General features: G+C 36.1%; 1 protein-coding gene across 2 annotated transcripts in view; it reads left to right on the top strand.

Annotated features, from left to right (window-relative positions):
- The window catches only part of NFATC3 (nuclear factor of activated T cells 3), a 65,407-nt gene that overhangs the window by 38,671 nt on the left and 7,218 nt on the right, over positions 1-19,518 (top strand). The window contains exons 7-10 of one of the 2 annotated variants that reach the window (XM_030457493.1): positions 1,784-1,839; positions 2,452-2,578; positions 4,309-5,361; positions 13,855-13,956. In XM_030457493.1, coding sequence (XP_030313353.1) covers positions 1,784-1,839; positions 2,452-2,578; positions 4,309-5,361; positions 13,855-13,956 — 1,338 coding nt within the window. The remainder of the gene's footprint in view (positions 1-1,783; positions 1,840-2,451; positions 2,579-4,308; positions 5,362-13,854; positions 13,957-19,518) is intronic. The other variant, XM_030457494.1, reaches the window with a different exon arrangement.

The following is a 19,518-nucleotide window of genomic DNA, read 5'->3' as shown; positions in this document are numbered from 1 at the left end:
TTGAAAGATGCTTTTGACAGATCACACTATTTTCTTCTCATTATAAAAAAACTAAACTGAAAATGGAAACTAAGGAAATGTATTTGTCATCCATGTCATGTTACATTTTATTTACTCATTGCATATGAAAAGACTTACTAAGCTCATGATTTAAAAGTTAGAAAATACTAAATTTTTTCAGTATAATGACAAGATTTTTCTATATAAGTTACTCTTATGGGATTAACTTTTTAAGAGGTCTCAAGATCTGGCTGAGATGAGATGTGCAGGTGTGTATGTATGTGCTATACTGGCAATAAGATGGCATGAACAACAGTGACCCTTTGTAGGTGTAGTAGACTCTTGTGTGCTTGACAAGACAGTCAGATATTTAATTGCCAGGGAATCAGAAATGTTACAGTCAGTTGTATTTACATGATTCTCATTCTCTAGAATCCACATTCGGTGTTGTAGGGTTCTTAGTCATGGGTTAGAATTGCAGCAGGCTTGCCTTTATCTATTAGCTAAGTGAAATATTATATTGTATACATGCATTTCAGTTGTGGTATCATAATGTCAGTGTTTCCTTCATCTACATCTAGAAACATCTGGAAAAGCTAGACAATTCAACACCAAAAAAGCTCTCTGAATTTTTTTTTCCTGTTTGCTACAACTGGATATAGTTGTACAAGTTTTTGTTTTGTGGTATGCACAGGTGCTCGGGTGCATATGTACTTCTTACTCTAAAAAGGTGTTCAGCTTTCTTTCCTGGCTCTGCTCTTCTGAATATACATCTTGTTCTTAATGTTTCTTACTTAGACAAATGCATGAAGAATAGTTGAAAAACTAAGGATAGCTGTCTTAAGAGTTCCTTTTCTTGCCTGACTGTCCCTTTAATACAGAGAGCATACAATTGGAACAACATAAATATTATTGCTGTGACTTGTATACCTGATTTGAACTTCTGGAAAAACAGTAGCAAAAGGCATTAAAAAGAAAAGTTTGCCATCAAATACAGCTCTTCTCCATCTTCATTAACTATTTGAGTTAAAGAGTTTGGGCTCTACTGTTAGCAAATGCAAATTAAGTGTGAGTTTTATGTAATAAAATATTTGGGCACAAACCTTGAACAGCCTTTAAAGAAGTGCTGCTGTGCTAGACAGTAGTTTTCCTGTAAACTTCTACAAATCCCAATAACAGGAGAACTGAGTGTTAGGTTAAGGATAATGTGTTCTGCTAGATCAGAGCAGAGAGGTTCACCAAGGTGATGTTCTTCCCTCCCAGCACAGACATCTTGTCTGATGTTTGAACTACACGGTCTTCTGGTTCAGGGAAGGGTGTTTGTTTTAACTGTATAACCTGTGGGTATGTTGTCTCTCACATGGTGACTTAACCTGTTAAGTCATCTGTGCCTTTGTTTGAATAATCAGAAATATTAGCAGTAATTTAGCTACCTTTCAAAAATATTTTTAGAAAAACATGGGGAAAAATAATCCCTCTGTACACTTACAGTACACACTGCCTCCTTTGGAGCTGAATGTAACAATATAATCAGCAGGTTCTGTTAAAATGCAGAATCTTCCACAACAGTCAATTTGTTGGACAATGTCTGTAGTGTTGAAACTCCTAAAGAATCTTTATACTTCACACTTTATTTATGCTACACATTTGTCACTTGAATGGCCTCTTTATGACTGAAATAAGTGTAGTTTAATATCAAGTATTTTATGTATTTTTAAGATTAAGTATTTAAATGTTTCCAATGTGCTTTCTGCTTGAATTATTTGTTAATTTCTCTCAACAGATGGACGACCTCAGTGGGAGGTAGAAGGAAAGATAATTAGGGAAAAGTGTCAAGGGGTGAGAAGCAATTTTTATTATTTTAGAAAGCTTTCAGTCTTAAAATAAGAAGATAGACATTTTCATTGTTCTTAAATTTAGACTTCATTTGCTAAAGTAAGTAAATCATTGGCTGATTCAGACAGAGAACTGGAGACTTCTAAATTGCCTTAGTACTATAAAGTAGTCATTAAGATGATGCTTTGAAGGAATTGGAAATAGTGTGTTGGTTGTGAAAGCAATAAAAAAAAATCGAAAAAGAAATTGAAAAGAAAATTTTTCTAATATGGCAAATAAGTTCCAGTGCAATAAATTTAAAAAAAAATATTAATGATCCAAAATGCAATTTCATTGCTAGAAGTTTATGCTTTTGCAGATAAATATAGCATCCTTTAGATGATGTGTCTGTTTAGTTAAAAACATTACCTTCAGAAGGCTTGTGCTCACAAAAGGTCTCCAAAGAAAATATTGCTTATAGTACTGTTTTACTATGTAATATGCATGAACTTGAAGTTTACCAATTTGAAAATATTGATTTGCTTTAGTTTTGTGATGTGTTGTAGCTTTTCTGTAATTAGTAGCAGTTTAATTTGAATTTGATACATAAAACTTTTTGTTGCAACATTCATATAGGCAAACATCATACTTGAAGTTCCACCATACCATAACAAAAACATTACAGCTGCAGTTCAGGTGCAGTTTTATCTCTGCAATGGCAAGAGGAAAAAAAGCCAGTCTCAACGTTTTACTTACACACCAGGTATTAACTAAAAAATTTTAAATTTGCATTTTATTGTTTTTTAAAGTAGACGTTTGCAACTAATTCAGACAGCCTCATACCTCTGAGAAGGCAGGTAAGACTAGCTTTGAATTGTTTGTTAAACAGCTTACTTAAGCTTGTCTGACTACAAAGCTCAAATGTAGAGTAAAAAGCTACAGTGCTATGATGACAGCTAGGCATGTCTTTTTGTTACTCCTTTTACAGAATAGTTTGCATTCTACTTTCCTTTAAGAATGATGATGAATCTCATCTGTTTTTCTAAATAACCCCAGTGATGACATGGAAATAGTGAGATCATAGAACAGCCCCCCTCCCCCTGTCAAAAAAGAAAACCAAACCAAAACAGCCCACCAGGTTAGATACATGAAAGGTAAAATATTTTTCCCCTTTCTGGACACATTGCAGCATGTTGAGAGAAAATAATTTGCAGCTTAACCACTAGCAAAACCTATACATTTTAACCTTACATTTAATTAAAACATCTTAATCCCTTCTATTTGGTATGAGGAAATTACTAGGAGGACTACTAGGTTGCAGTGCCTGCTCCTTACATTATTTTAAGCAATTCCCTTTTTGCGGAAATTCACAAGCTATGATTAGTAGTGCATTTTTTGGAGGACTTGAATCAGGTATCTGAAGGAGTCCATGAAGTCAGATGTGGATATTGATACGGACTTCTTACAGCTAGTGTGAATGCTGACAAGGCCAACTACCATTGCTGTAAACTACTAGTTTATGCTGTTTTAAATAAGTTTGGTTCACTTAGGCTCTCAAATTGCCTACTAATTAAGAAGTGTTACACGTAGGCATTTGGTACACTTAAGTATGCGCTACTTGTGTTAACAACTTTGTTATTTTTTAACCACTCTTAAGAATATCAGTTCCTAAGATAGTTATTAGACATCTTCAACTATATTTTTTGAGAAATCCATATTTAGATAGTGAAATGAAGTTATGACACAGCTTAAATAAACAAGTATATTTATAACTGCACCTGTTATTGCACAGACGTTTTGAAATCCATTTGATCTATAAATATATCTGTTCCTTTAACACTGTATTGTATAAAATAGTAAGCAAGCTGTTGAAAGTGTTAGCATCTTTCTATTATTTGTATTTTAAAATCATTATATTTTCATTACCAGTAGCTTAAAAAAAAATCCTGTAACAAAAACTGTGTCAGGATTGTATGTATAACTCTTTGTATGTTAAGAATGATTGTTACCATCACTGAAACTGGGGGATATGCTGAAAGAGCTGCTCTAATTAAAACCACATGTGCTATGCAGACTGGTTCCCTGTGTTGCCAGAGTTCAGCTGTTAGCATGATCAGAGGCTAAAGAAAGTTTGAAGCCATCTAAAAATTTAATTCACCTTTTCCTGGTGCCTGACACTGAACTCTTGTCCTGCCCGTTTTCAGTGGAGCCCAGCAGCAGCCCAGCAGCCCCCATGCACATGCCTCTGAGCTTAATCCTTTAGATGCACTGAGCCTTTTCAGACTGGGATGCAGATGTCTTTAAAAACAAATATTGCACAGGAAGTTATTTTAGGATGGATAACTGCCTTTGAGTAAATGCTAGAAGAGTTTGTCTGGCTTTTAAGAGTTAGTGCAGCAGGCACAAGACAAAAAAAGGGCAGAGCAATCAGTGTGTATTTATCACAGGATACTAGTGGGTTGGACTTGTAATACAGTGTTTTACTTTTTCTAGTTATAATGAAGCAAGAGCACCGGGATGAGGTGGATTTGTCTGCTGTTCCATCTTTGGCCCTGCCTCACACGAGCAATGTCCAGGGCCTGCATGCTATGCGAACTCAATTGCCTTCACCAGAGCAAGGGCATCCACATGACAATTTACTGTCTACATCACCCAGGAGCCTCGTGTGTCCAGTTCAGCCACCATACACAGCAATGGTGACCTCAGCAGTATCCCACCTGCCACATATGCAAGGTAGAAACCTTAGTCCAAGTGAAGAGTGTCATGTTGTGCCTCCTGCTGTGGTTCAGTCTTTTCAGGTAACATCAGCACCTCCTGTGAGGCCTTCTTACCAGCCTATGCAGTCTAATGATGTATTCAATGGACAGTCTGGTCTTCCTATGAACTCTGTGCCCAGCCAAGGATTTGATACTATTTCATTTCAGCAAGACACAGCTGTACCTCATTTGATAAATCTGAGCTGCCAAGCTCTACCACCAATGCAGTTTCATTCTTCAAGTCCAGGTTCTGTGTCAACATCAAGTACAGCAGGGCACCCACTAGCACACCCAGCTCATTCAGGACAGTCATCTTCTCACCGTCCATCAATGGGATACCACTGCCCCAGCGCTGGGCAGGGCTCCATCTCTTCTGCAATGAGTCGGTCCCTCGGGCAGCCTTCTCCTCAGCTGCAGCAAGTCCCTTACCATTCTACAAATCCAGCATCCACTTCCTCCCCATCACCAACAGCTTCCCACCCTTTGGTCCACTCACCCCTGTCTGGACCTCCTTCACCCCAGCTTCAACCTATGCCTTATCAATCTCCTAGCTCAGGACCTGCCTCACCGCCCCCACCAGCCGCTGTGAGTCACTCGGGACAGCACTCCCCTCAAGCACACAGCCCCGTGTTGGGAGGTCTGAATACAGCATCATCCCTCGTACACCACCCTGTCTGCGATTCATCTCCATTTTCACCAGAGGGGGCAGCTATTAACATTAAACCTGAACCAGAAGATCGAGAATTGAATTTCCAAACAATAGGACTACAAGACATCACACTAGATGATGGTAAGTGAATATTCTATTTTAATACAGGGATATAAATCTACATTAAAAAACAAGTGGGTGTGGTAGGGTTGCTTTCTTTTGTTTAGAACACACACTCCACAGAAGTTAATTTATATACTTAAAATGGAATAATATTTTTGTGTCACAAATAATGACTTATCAGCTGCAAATCTGTAGTTACGTAGTTCAAGTACTCTGGTTTAATTTGCCCACAGAATTTGTTCCTGTCAAAGAACAGGGCTTGAGGATTAACTTCTACATTTGGTACCTTATGCACAAAGAATTAATGTGAAGCCTTTTCTGATTGTCTTGTTGGTATGTTTTAGTAAAAATCATAATAATAGATCTAAGTTGCATGAATATAGTTTGGAGTGTGTTTCTTGGAGGTGTCCCAGCTTTGAAGAGTAGGCTAGTTTTTGAAGAAAAATCACATTTGTTTTGGCACTGTCTCAGTCTCTTCAGACATGCTGTAGATAGCGCTGTCATCATTCAGCACCTCTACTCACAGTAGCTGTTACCTGTCTCCTTACCATTCTGGCTACCTTTGCAAGACACTCACTTGGTTAACATAAACAGAACAAGGAACATTCTACTGCTGAAGGCCAGACTATGAAGTTCTCTACTTTAAATACTTGGACAGTGTTAATTCACAAAACTCATCCAACCAATTGAAAAGACGTACATATCAGATCTTAAGTGTTAATCTGTTTGAGACTTAGATGCAAAGCAATTTAAAGAACTTGTCTGTTAACAAGATTGGAAGAAGGCCTGACTTTAAAAGGTGTTAGGTATAGATGATGGGAATCTTACTAGTATCTCTTTTCTACAATAGCCTTAAGTGTTGTAGCAGGCTTTTTAAAATCATCCCTAATAATTACTTGATTGCATCAGCAATAGTGTAAACATTTAAGTGTAGGCCATCTGTTAAAAATCCATGTCAGTCCCAGTTCTTTGCACAAATGGAGCTTTGCGATTGCTGCCTCCAGTCAGTAGTAAGAAACACCTTTAAAGACAGAGTGATTTGGAAGATAATGAGAGAACCTGATCATACAGTTGGACATTCAGTTAAATGTATGTATGTTAATGTATGACAGTATTCATAGAAAGCTCTCCATTTAGAAACACTTTGTCAATCAACTTCATTTAGAAATGAAGGAAGAGATTCTACCAAGGACTTGCTGAGGAGAGTAGAGCAAGATTTTATGAAACAGTGCAACAAGAACAAAAAAGAAAAGCATTTTCCATTTCAGTACTAGAGGAGTGATAAAGAAATCAAACATTTCAAGAAGTGTCATATTAGAACATACCTTTCTCTCACTGTTTTTTCCTTCCACTCCCACAAAAAAAGGTGTAGAAATAAATAAAATGCAATTAAATACTCTAGTTAAACTTTTCACAACATAAGCAGAAGTGTTAAGTATGAGCATCTTGGTAGTTTGTTATACCTGTTCAGAAGTTGAAATGAATGCACAGTCATCAAAGACTGTTCCTCTTATATCACAAATATTAGTTGCTTTTAGAAACTAATTCCTCTGCTTAATACAATGAAATTACTGAGTTGTTTCTGTGCTGACAAAGACATCAAATCACAGTAAAAGCTGCAAGTGCAACACAAAGCATTACCACTTGCTAATACTTTAGACAAATATAGTATGTGTATATGAATATGTATATCAGTATAATCAATATATAGTCAAATGACACAGCTCTAATACTTAATTAATTATTAATTATTTTTTTTAAGAATGCTTGCTATACAAGTTAAAAGAAGAACTGATAGATGATGAAAAAAATATACTCTTCCTATATGGAAAATGGAAGTTTTAATTGATAAACCAGCACTGGGTAGCAACAATACGCTGGCAAGCGTAGAGATTGTCTTACTTCCAGTATAATATTATTGCCAATTAATGATTGCTTAGAGGGTTGGGGTTTGTTTTGTTTGTTTGTTTGTTTTATTTCCAATCTGAAAATGCAAATCAGATGTTTAGCCTGAAATCTTCTGTTCCAAAAATCTTGAAAGGAATAATGACAAAAAGCAAGCTGCTTAATTCTCTCAACATGAGTAAATACTTCTGCTTAATCAGCTATAAATAAAAAATGTGTTTAGACAGGAATAGTTTTTAATAATATATCTAATATTATTATGGCTTAAAAAATAGTTTCCAAGTTTTTTTCTTTCATATATAATTCAATTTTAGTTTCCATACAAGTAAAGCTAGAACACAAAATAGCAAAACAGTTATTCTACATGAATGTTATAACAGTTGAGGAAAAAAGCCAAATGTAATTGCATAGATAAATGAATGTTGATACAGCATATTCTCCCAGATAATATTTCAAACCTGAAAGGTTTTTAAGGGTTACCAGTGAAAGGGAATAAAACTCTCAAAACACAAAGGAAAATAAATTGAAAATTTTATAACTGGCCTGGAATACTAACCTTAAATATTTAAGTCAGTATTCTTAAAAAAAAAAGTAAACAAAAACTCTTAAAAAACACTTAAAACGTAAAAGAAAGATTATTTAAATAACGTGTACAAAATTAGCTTAGTGTAGATATTTTCCTTTTCTTTAAGAAAATAAAATATTTTCACTAGATTGACAGAATCTGATCATAGTATGAAGTGCTGCCTCATGAAAAAACTAGTCCTGGAATTACTAAGCTGTTTTGCTTTATATAATATTATTTAAAATTACTACAAACAAACATTAAATATCATCCCATGGCACCCCATTCCTCCTCCCCCAGAAAAAATGCAAACAATAAATGTTAAAAAGTTGCAGTATGGATATTAGACAGATTCCTTTAAGCAAGTCTCCTAAAAGTGAATAGACAACATTCAGGCTTTTTCTTCAAAACACACCATAAAACCCCCAAATCCACTACTTAATACAGAACTACAAAGCTGCTTCATCCATCCATGCTCAAGCCAAACCCATCTGTATTACTCTTGATCCAGCATCTCCTGGAAGCTATAACACATCTGGATTCATCACTTACAGCTTCTCTGCAGAGTCTAGTATGGTTGTTGACCAGAATGGAGTATCTGCTTAATACTTCTCTTGTTTAAGGCCTTTGCCAGTTAGAACAAATAGGATTCTGCTCAGACTATGAGTGGAAAGGTTAGCTACCCCTACCTGGGTATCTGCATAAAATGCACCTTTTTTCCCCCCCTCCCCCCAATTTTTTTTCTCCTTTGAAGTTTGTGTGGCTCTTTGTTTTCTTTTTTTTTTCAGCAGGGTTTGGTTTATGCCTTTAGGTTTTCTGAATCTCCATTATGAGTTCGCTCTTTTGGCTTCCCCTCTCCCCATCCTTTCTTCCTACAGGAAATGCTTTCTAATTCATTTGAGGAAACCAGGGATCAAAATGCATAAAGATGCTTAGATATGAAATTCAAATTATATCGCAGAAAACATTTGAATCATAACACAGTTCCAAAGGAATTTGTATTGTATGCTACTGCTTAAAAGGTGTTCTGAACAAGAGTACTTTTTTCTGCTTAGATCTGTGCAATAGTCAATCTGCACAAGCTAGTAAACTTTTGGACTGTAACTATGTAAAAGCAGCTTCTTGCTCTTTATTTGTATGCCTTGCTTTTCCTCCTCCAAGCCCCCCCACCCCTGATATGTTGGCCCTTCTTAACATCTTTTAGCAAGTCTGCTTTCAGCCCAACTCCCCACACAAACATCCCTGGACAGACAGCAGAAGATTTAGGGCTGCAAATAGGTGTAAACAAGGCAGCTGAAATGACAAGAATCAGGTAGTTGGTCCTTTCCATCCTTGTCCATATTCATAATTCACACCAGGTTCTGTTGTGAACTCTTCTAAATAAAGGTCCTGTTTCTTCTACTATTGAAAAAAATCTAGTCAAAGTTAGACTTAATCTGCTTATATGATGAGGCCTTGCTATTTTTTTTCCTTCTACATTGTTCTTAAATAGCACTCCTGGTGTGATGGTTTACCTATCCCACTGTCATGTTTTAGATTTAAGACTGTTCTAATACTGTTACTCTAAAATCTTATCTCTTGTATTTTGTGGTTTAGGAGTGAGTTTACTTTGGATTTCATAACTTTATACAGTGAGATTTCTAACAAGTAAAACAGTATGTCACTATTTTTAAGCTCTTATATTAGGCTGTATTCAGCAAATCAGAATGACCTTCTGCTAATCCTCTTGCATTTTTTACTCATTGTATCTCCATTACATAAAGCTGGAGATTAGAAAATCCAGTATGTGAATTTACTATAAATCATAACTAGAAATCCTCTAACTGGTTTGTGTACATAAAGCAGTAAATCTGCTTTGTCAGATACATTCCATGTAGAATTCTAAGCTGTTGCATTCATTCATTTTAGTAGTTCTGTGCTAACTCTCCAGTAAAATTCTCTTGCCAGGAAGCTCAGAGATTATTCAGGTCTTTGCTAGGAAATGTGTGTCTTTACAGGTAGCTTTTTACTGTAGCTTCAGGTTAACTTCTGGAGAATCACAGTAGTAACTAAAGAGTTTTGGAGAACAACTGTAGATTTTATTTCTCTGTGTATGTAGAATATAAACAGTATGGAGATAGCAGTAAAAAGCAGTTTACAATTCTAATTTTTCTCATAAGCTTATGGGCTCCTGAAGTGAGACCCTGAGGCTGAGTTAGGTCATTAAGGCAGAACCTGAAGTGTATTTGAAGAGAATAGGAATCTTCTTTTAGAAATGGGTGTTATGAATGAAATGGGGAAAGATACAGACACTGAGCAGTAGATTAAAAGAAGGTTGGAACAGTGAGGAAGGGTGAAGAGGATGTTATCCAGCTGGCATTGTCAACAGGTAAAGGATACTATGACCTTCTACTAGTGTGTTCATAAATCTCTGCTAGTGAGGCAGCTGTGATAATGTAAGAAACTTCCTATGTGCCTCTGAGAGCCACAGAACACCTTACACTAATTGTAAGGAAGCTCAAGTAGTTGCACCACTGCAAAAAGATTGCAATTTAAGACTTAGAAGAGTTTAGAAACTTACTCTGTGAATGCAAGTGGCATATTCACGTCATGGTGCAGATGCTTACAATAGTAGCAGAACTGGAAGTAGTCAGGCATGCCCTTGTGACCCTGGCAAAAATACGCTCAGACACTTTCACACCGCTTTCCATTGCGCAGCATGTGTCCTCTGGCCCCAAGCTTCATGCTGACTGTGTTAGACTCATCTGTCTTCTTGTGTGAGGGCAGGGGGTAAACATATGACTTAACTGAGTTGATTTCACTATGGTATATAAATGCAGACATCATCACCATGACATGAACAGGGATCTTACCATACCAAATAACTGCAGAGCTCATGCTCAGACTGCAGGCACAGCTATAAAACATAATGCACGCAGGAATCATACAGCCTTATCAGTCAATTTTTTAAAAGAAGCATTTAGTAACCCTGAAATTTCTAAAAGTAAGACTGTCCTATGGCTCAAAATAGCTTGCAAGACAACCCACCACATCCTAGTCCTAGTTTGCTATTGCCTTAAGAGTGTTTTTGACCACAGATCAACAGAATCAGTTGGCAGCTCCACAGCAGAGAAGACTGAGGGTTAATTATAGCCTGGTAGCTTTTTTTTTTTTTAGGGAAGGCTGACAGTGTACTGCTTCCTCATGGAGTCAAAACCAGGCTAAATATACTGCACAAACTAATGTGACGTAGCTGCAAGGATTCTTAACATAGTTGCAGTTGGTAGAACTCTCTCCAAAGTTGACAAAAGAAGTCTTGTATCCAAGGAAGTATATTATACAGTCTATGCATAATGGTTTTGAGACTTACTTACCCTCTTTACATTTGTAAATATAGCAAATCACTGACCTGTCCTCTGAAACACACAAATTCCTAGGTGGATGCAGCAATACTACTAAACGTAGACAGCTGAGACAGTCTGCCATACTATTACATCAAAATTCTGTTTGCAAATAATATTTAAAAACCCACCCTGCTATTTAGTCCAGCAACACTACAAATAATCATGTTCTAGAATATTTCTTGGATCAGCACAGACTGCCCAGGGAGGTAGAAGTATTTGAAAAATGTGTAGATGAGGCACTTCAGGACATGCCTTACTGGGCATGGTGATACAGATACTGATAATTTTTTCTTGGGGGAGGGAGGCAGCAGGCACGGTGAGAAGGATGTTGATGGTTGGAGGCAGTGATCTTAGAGGTCTTTTCCAACAGTGACCATTCTGTAATTCTGTGATACTCTATTTTAAATCCAACTGCCTGCACATCCTACTTGAGTTTAGTACTAGTAAAGGACACACAGGCTAAATTTTTAATTAGAAACTGATACAAGAACTTTGACTCCTGTAGGAAGAGGTCAAACCAAAATGGAAACCAAATGGTGTAACTCCTGTAGCTTTTTGGTCTGCCTGTGTCTGTAATAGAACTCTCATTTTAAGTTGACTTACTGCTTTGACCCAAATCTGATGCAGATAATTGAGGTTTTAAGATTAATAATAACTTCTGTTTACTTAAGGGAGGATGCATGACAAAGAGGTGGATCATAAAACAAATTTTGATAAGTTAAATAGATAGTTCTCCAGGATGTCAGTTTTCTTTTTTTAACTTCCATATTAATTTTAATGTAACATTCTTTGTGTACAAAACACATTTTAGTATTGCTTAAGGAAGGTAAAAACCTTTCTCAAATGTTTATGAAATTATGAGGTAGAAAGGTATTTTTAATACATGTTTATATGGGACCCCAAGGTCTATTGAACTTATGTTTGCATTGATGAAATTCCTTATGCTAACTACACACTTAAAAAAGCTGTTGCTTTATTTACCACGTTTCACAAACAACTACTGTGTGCCCAAGGCAAGTGCACGCTTCATTCTAGAGGGTGCTGGCAGGTGAAGCTGCTGGCAGGAGACAAGTTACATGTGCTATGCATGCCACGCTTTGTCCAGAATTTGTAACAGCAAAAACTCACTGTCTGCAGCTTTGTTAGGACATCAAGAACCTCATAGTCCCTCTGTGTATGAAATTAATTAGTAAAATTCCTGAGAATCATATTTCTCTGCTAAAGTGATAGATGATCCTCACTGAATAAGCTATGCAGACTTTATGGTGCAGAGGCTGTTGCTTAATAGAACTGATTAACTCCACTGTTTTCTCTGGAGGCCTTTTGTCAGTATGTTTGTTGTTGTCTGTGCCTCTGAAAGCCTTAGCTGTAAAGAGGATTGTTCTTAAAAGTTAATTTGATTCATCCCAAGGTACTTTTCTGCCCATCTCCCTGGATTCATTAGATCTTTATTTTAGTGTCACTTTATTTTTGGTTCTACCAGAACTGGTGGAAAAGCATTCTTTCCTTAATCTCCTATTATTTGACAAGAATGTGTCCTTTATATACTCATTTCCTTCAAAATGGCAGTGGACATTTTCATTGAAACCCAGACAATTTTTTTTACTTCCTGATTAAATTTAACTTCACACTTTACACAATTAAACATGTCATCTCCACCCCAAAAAGTAATTTTAACTGCTTGAATCTCCAGAGGAAGAAACAATAGATTTTCATTCTCCTGCTTATCCTTAAGCAGGGCTTAGAAATAACGCTGGGGAAACAAATGTGTGGCTCTACCTAGAAGGCACAAATTAGCAGGTTTCCGGAGTAATGTTAATTGTGTTAAAGCTTAATTTACTAAACTTGCAGCTCTGTCTTGGGCAAGGAAGACAAAACAAACCAACCAACCACACCCCAAACAAAATAAACCCAGCCAAGTCTACTGTTGTAAGCTCTGCATAGTAACTAATCAGACTTCATAAACACACACTTACTAAAGCAATATACTTTACTATGTTCATTTGTCCTCCAGGATACAGTTCTCCACATCTACCTTGGTCTGATAGAGCCACCTATACTAAGATAATACTTAGTTTTCCAACACCTACAGTGTGACCTGACTGTAGATCTATACTTTGGGCAAAATATTTAGCCTGACAAGTAAAAGGGAACAGTTGTTTACAGCAACAATTTCCTTTGTTTAAAGGACAGGAAAAATTAAAATAAACAGTTTATTTATGAGTATTCTTTTGCCTACTTTGTTCAGTGGAAGTTCTATCAAGGGGCACAAGCATTTCTAGTTTGACCACAGTAAGTAAAGCAGATTGAGAAATTTGCAGCAGGAATATTCTAAACTAACACAAATACTAAAATCTATGCAGTATAAAATTTACAATGATACAAATAGGTAGGCATCCAGAAATATTAACCATAACCCTTATGGCTCTGGCTGATAACTGAAAAGTAACTAAATATACAAGATAAGTGATACTGTTTTTACTAGGCACTCTGATAACTTATAAATAGTTATTTATGTCACCATATGTAGTAATTGTGATTGAAACCGGGTATTTAAACTTATTAATAGAAAACTGAAAGTCACTTCCTGGTTGAGTGAACTGTAATTTCTTGGTTTAGTCCAGTCAGTAGTTATGTCTGTCTTCTTCTCTGACACAGACAGTTTTATCTCTGACCTGGAATACCAGCCATCAGGTTCAACAGAGAAATGGACTCAACATTCAGCACTCATGTCCAACTCCTATGTGGAAAATCTAGAGGGTGAGTCTGCTTACTGAAATGCTTCAATGTTTGAAATTGGAGCACAAAGTAAAGGGGAAAGTATTGTAATAGTGTTAATATCTACAAGTGAAAAGCACTATGTAATACTGAAGTACTGCTATAATAATTGGACACCTGTTTATTCTGAAATAGTTGGAAATTCAGAAGTTGTGAACCAGGTGTACACTCATACAGTAAAAAATAGACTTAAAGTATATATATATATTTATAGCTGCCACAGAACTTCCTGAGTGCTGTAGGATCTAGTGAAACAACAGAAGAGGATATGAAGATCTTGAGCCAAATATGAGCAAGGCTGTAGAGGGGCCAGAGTAGTTAACTATGAGAAATCTAGTATGTTTTCCTTTTTTAAAAAGATGGAGAAATGTCAATTTAAATAGATGGAACACAGTGGTGCACACTGCCAATTTGATCATTAGGAATATGGATTTTGTAACTAGATTTCTAGTTGAGTTTTCCCTATATTTACACAGCTGTATTCCACATACAAACAAGATAATTGTGCACCAAACCTCTTTTCAGTAGTAGTATTAGAAATAGACACATGGCATATTGGTCATGTTTGTGTTTATACTCATTCTTCTTAATGTTTTTTACTTTACTACAAACATGCCTAAAATGTCAAAGAACTATGCTGCCTTTTTCAATATATATAATCACACACACACATTTATATAAACACATAAACCACTTCACTTTAACCATAGATTTTTAAAGAGGAATACCTGTAAGTATAGAGTAGATTTGTGATTGTTAACAGTAAACTGACTCAGAATAGCCTTAATAAAATGCTGACACCATCAGTGTGTGGACTGATTCTCAGTTTGCCCATGAACACTGGTCTTTTAGCATCTTTCAAAAAACTTAGTTCTGCTTTCCTTACATACCATAATGTTATAAGTAAGGTAAGTAGCTACTGTTTAGAATGGCAGAATTAGGGAAAGAACTGTGTTCACTAACTTGACATTTCTGTATACTGAAACAGCAAAATTATTAGTAAAATATCAGTTATGTCTCAGATTACTTCTGTGTTCTAGACTATATCCTGTGCAACTCCAAATTTGGTAGGTACAGAGTAATTGTTGAAGAACAGGAGTTCTTGAAAACTGAAGACTCAATTTAATAATGAAATAACCACCAAATAGTACAATATCAGCTAAAGAGTGACACACAGGCTGTCAGACTGCAAAAGCAGGATTTTGAAACGTATGCTGACAGGTCCCTTTTTAAAAGGGCACACAAACAGCAAACCAGACCCAGACAGAAATATGCTTACACAGAAATGCTAGAATCTGAGAAATAAAGCTGAGAAACCTGGCATTTAAAAAAATTTAGTATTTTGGTTACTTGATTTAAGAAAGATAGTGTGATACTAACATGAGAGATGTTTACATAGGAAAGCTAATAGAATGGTTCTGTACCTTGAAGAATGCTTAGTGCCAAATCAGGCAGGCTAACAACTAGTAGTACAGAATGCTTACAGATTTATCTTCTAAAAAGAGCATAGCTTCTAAATTATGCTGCTAAACAGGAGAGCAACTGTAAAAATAGTGTGCTGCAGAAGATCAGACAATCTGCAAAGGCAGGAAATATACTAATGGAATACTTGAGTCATCCTTTATAGAATGGGTAAGTGTGATAACTGCTTCACAGAGCTCTAAGTCATCATAAGAACCCACAAGGGGAAACATCTCTTTACTTGGTCCAAAGAAGCCTACAGGAACTGCTAAAAAATAAAGTAATAAAATAATAAACTGTTTTGTAGCAGTTTCAACATGACAGGCTGTGACAGATTTGAAAAGGGGAACCTTAGGATAACTAAAAAACCCATACTTTAAAAATAGGTGGTCAAAAGGCTAAAATACTTGCAAGCAGTCTGTGAACTATTTATGAAGGTTAAGTGTACAACTACTCTGCAGTAAGTGAGACTACAGGCTGCTTCCAAATACAGAAAAGAACATAACAATTATTAGGTTCAGTAATCTGGCCAACAGATGACAAATCAGAAATCTGCTTAAAATTAGATAAACAAACTTAAAACGTCCTTTTGTATTGAGGCTGAGGAACTAGAGATTCTCATGCTGAAGTCCTTTGAGAAAGGGACATGTTGCAGGACCTCTCTCAAGTTGAAGTGTCAGTAAAAAGGTTTCAGAATAGATAAACAGACATGACACAGCTGCTACTCAGGTCTTCAGAGTAGAAGAAGCCAAAAACTGTTTAGAAAAGTCTACAGAAAGACTGTGATTAAAGAAAATCAATCAGTAAAAGGAGTGGAAATTAAGGTAAGGAAAGAAAAAAAAACAAAACCAAAAACCTGCCCTAATTCCATAAATACAGTGATACTTTGTCTGAGCTATTCTCATTTAGAACCATCTTGAATTTAAAATGGACAATTCTATGAAAACTTGCTCAGTAGTGTTAAAAGTATTCTTAAAAGGGTGAATAAATACAGGGAATAATTGGGAAAGTAGCAGAGAATGAAGAAATGCTGCTCTACAGGTGATGTCACAGAAGAATTAGATTCATACATGTTATTTTGTTGGATGTTCTGGTTACAGAGAACTAGCATGACCAAAAAGTTGAATCAGCTAAGACAACCAAAAAAATTAATGAGAAAATTATGCTAAGTATAATGAAATATATGGGTGACACAGAATAGGTGATAGAAAATACTAAAATACTTTTTGGGAGAGCAAATACTAAAGTATCCACCAGCTGGTCATGCAGCAAGTTGAATACATACAAAAAGCATTGCTACAGCCATACCTAGTCAAGTGTTGGAACTTACTGTCTCAGAATGTTGCAGATCACAGAATTTTGCTCAAGCACAAAAGACCTCAAGGAGAAAATTTCCAATGGGACCATTCAACACAGAAGATAATGTCTCTGACTTGGAAATACTCTAGGATAAATGTATTTTGGAGGCTGGTAGAACATCTTGGGATGCATCATGATGTGTTTTTCTTAGGTCTCTACTATTGCCCATTAGATATCTAATGTTCTGTAATCTGAACAAGACTGTTTGTAATTCTCTGTGAAGGTTTTCAGGCAGTATTTTTGATGTATGAAAACCTAAAATGCTGTGTAACTGCCTATTAGAAATATTCCCTTGTCCTGTAGAAATATTCTATTGTCCTGATTATACATTACCAGTTTCCTTCATAGGAAAACAGGTCACCCACTATTTCAGAAAGGAGTTTAGGTTCAGGTATTGCTTATTTTCTTTTGTTCTCCAGTATAAAATATTTGTCTCTTACCATTCACAGAGATTAGGGGGACTAAGTACAGAGCCATGTAGAAGCGTGCTTGTATTTGGTTGGCTTTTGATTTTAAAAGATAATGCCTTTACTTCTGATGTTATAATTGCAAACGCTTATCTTAGAGATCATGCTACATCTAAATTATTTTTACTCTAGTATGAAGTAGTAAGGTGGCACAAGTATATGTGTTGACAGACAAATCATTAGTTTCACATTGAGATTAAGATGACATTGTAGGAAAAGTGTAGATCTTATATCAAAGCAACACTTCCTGTCAAGAATTTTGTACTCTTAAGTGTACTCAAAATTTAAATTTGTAAAGTTTTTAATTTATCTAAGACAGTTACTTATTATTGAAGCATTATCTTTCGTTATCTTGTCATGCTTCATAACACAAGAACTTTGTTCTGTTCAAATCAGGTAACATGGATAACATTTTGTAGGTTAGTTTCTCTTGAGAGGCTGGTCAGTACTGCTCACAAGACATCTCCATTGGAGCAGCTGATAAGATTACTGACCCTACATCTCACTCACTGCACAAATGGATGAGCTACTCAGCCTAATTTTAGTTTATCTGAAAACTCTGGATTGCAGATTGCAAAAGTTTTAAGACATCCTCATGAGCAGTCTAGCTGTTCATGCAGCAAACATCTAGAGCAATAACTTTTATCAGCTGTCTTAGTGCAGGTCTTCAGTGACCAGGAGGCAAAGGCCTCAGCCTAAAGATTAAGGGTTATGGAAGGGGAGAAGAGGCTTCCAAGGAGCTGTGGCCCAATTTATTATCAATCTCAATGGCTCTACTGTCTTTCATGTGTGCAGTCAGTAGGGACTTAAAAGAGCAAACAGAATACTATGTGAAACCAAAGCAGTGGGAACAACCCAGTAAAACATAACATGGAACATGGGGGTGCTTTTGTTTTACAAGCTTCACACCAGATTCAAGTCAGTTAACTATCTTCTGCCCTGCACAGCTGGTATTGACATAAGCAGCACACTAATTTTTAAAAAGTGTTGCAGGGGGTTGAGCCCCCAGATTACTTGAGTGCTATTCCAGTGGAGCATATTCATGGGTTTTTCACACCATCAGAGTTACAAACAGAAAGAAAATAAAACAAAACAAACAAACAAAAAAACCCTTTACAATGCAATGCAACAGTACTGACGGTTCCAGTTTAATGTCTCTAGCAGAAGGTTTTCTCCCCACCATGTTAAGTTCTGTACAGTCTATTTATAACTATGAATATAAATTTACCAGCCAGCTTATACTGTGTATAAATACTAAAGAAGAAAAAGGTGAAACTAGTGTAAATAAAGTAACAGCTGAAATTCTTAGATCTGGGATAACTGCCAAAGAGGTCAATTGAATGGACATAGGAAAGTTGTTTAAATAATTTGTCTTTCCCAGACCAATTAAAAAAGAAAAAAAAAACTGTATTGCATTTGCATCATTATCTGAGAAACAAGTTTTCAAAATGCAGTTACCACTTTTGTAGTGAAGGAATCTGCCACACACTCAATCTCACACTACACTCATAAAGAGTGGTGTGTGCCACTCCTCTCTCTTTTGATTTGAACCAGCCATTATTTCAAGATTAGAAACCTGGATTGTTAGCACATAAAACATTGGAAAACACTCGATGTTTTCCACTCAACTGACATTGATCATCCAATATAATTTTAAGTGATCAGTAGGTATTAAATGAATACTAAATATTAACAACTTCCAATATTAACTAGACTTTCCATATCAGTATGGAAAATATTTCTGGTTTCTCATCTCTTGACATTACAGGTATGAATTTGCAGTCAGAACACTTTGTACCTAACAGGCAGTGATTTAATACATGGGGGGAAAAAATAAAATAGTAGATAAAGAATGAAAGTTCTACTCAAACAGCTGTTTATCTCCGTCTTAAGTCTCATGAGATTCCTCTCTTAGTATAAACTACACTACACAAATTAACCTGGCATAGAGAAATTTAACAACATAGTTAAGATCTGTACTGCTGAATCCTGAACAAGTTCTGCAGCCTTCCCCCAGAAATTTTTGCTGAAGAAAAAAAATTTTATAAAAAATAAGTGCAAGTATTTAAAAAATCCATGCATCTTGATTTCCCTGTATCTAGTTGCTAACTGGATGGCTTTTAAGGGTAAGCAAAAGGGCAGATGAAACTTCTTGCTATTCCAGGTGCCCATGTACCCCATAGTCAAAAGTAGGAAAGATGGGCTGAAGCATTCTGCAAGTATAGAAAAGGTTTTTTTGCTTATAAAGCATCATGAG

Source organism: Calypte anna, chromosome 11, assembly GCF_003957555.1.
Source record: "Calypte anna isolate BGI_N300 chromosome 11, bCalAnn1_v1.p, whole genome shotgun sequence".
Taxonomy (NCBI): domain Eukaryota; kingdom Metazoa; phylum Chordata; class Aves; order Apodiformes; family Trochilidae; genus Calypte; species Calypte anna.
This window is presented reverse-complemented; position numbering and strand designations above follow the sequence as displayed.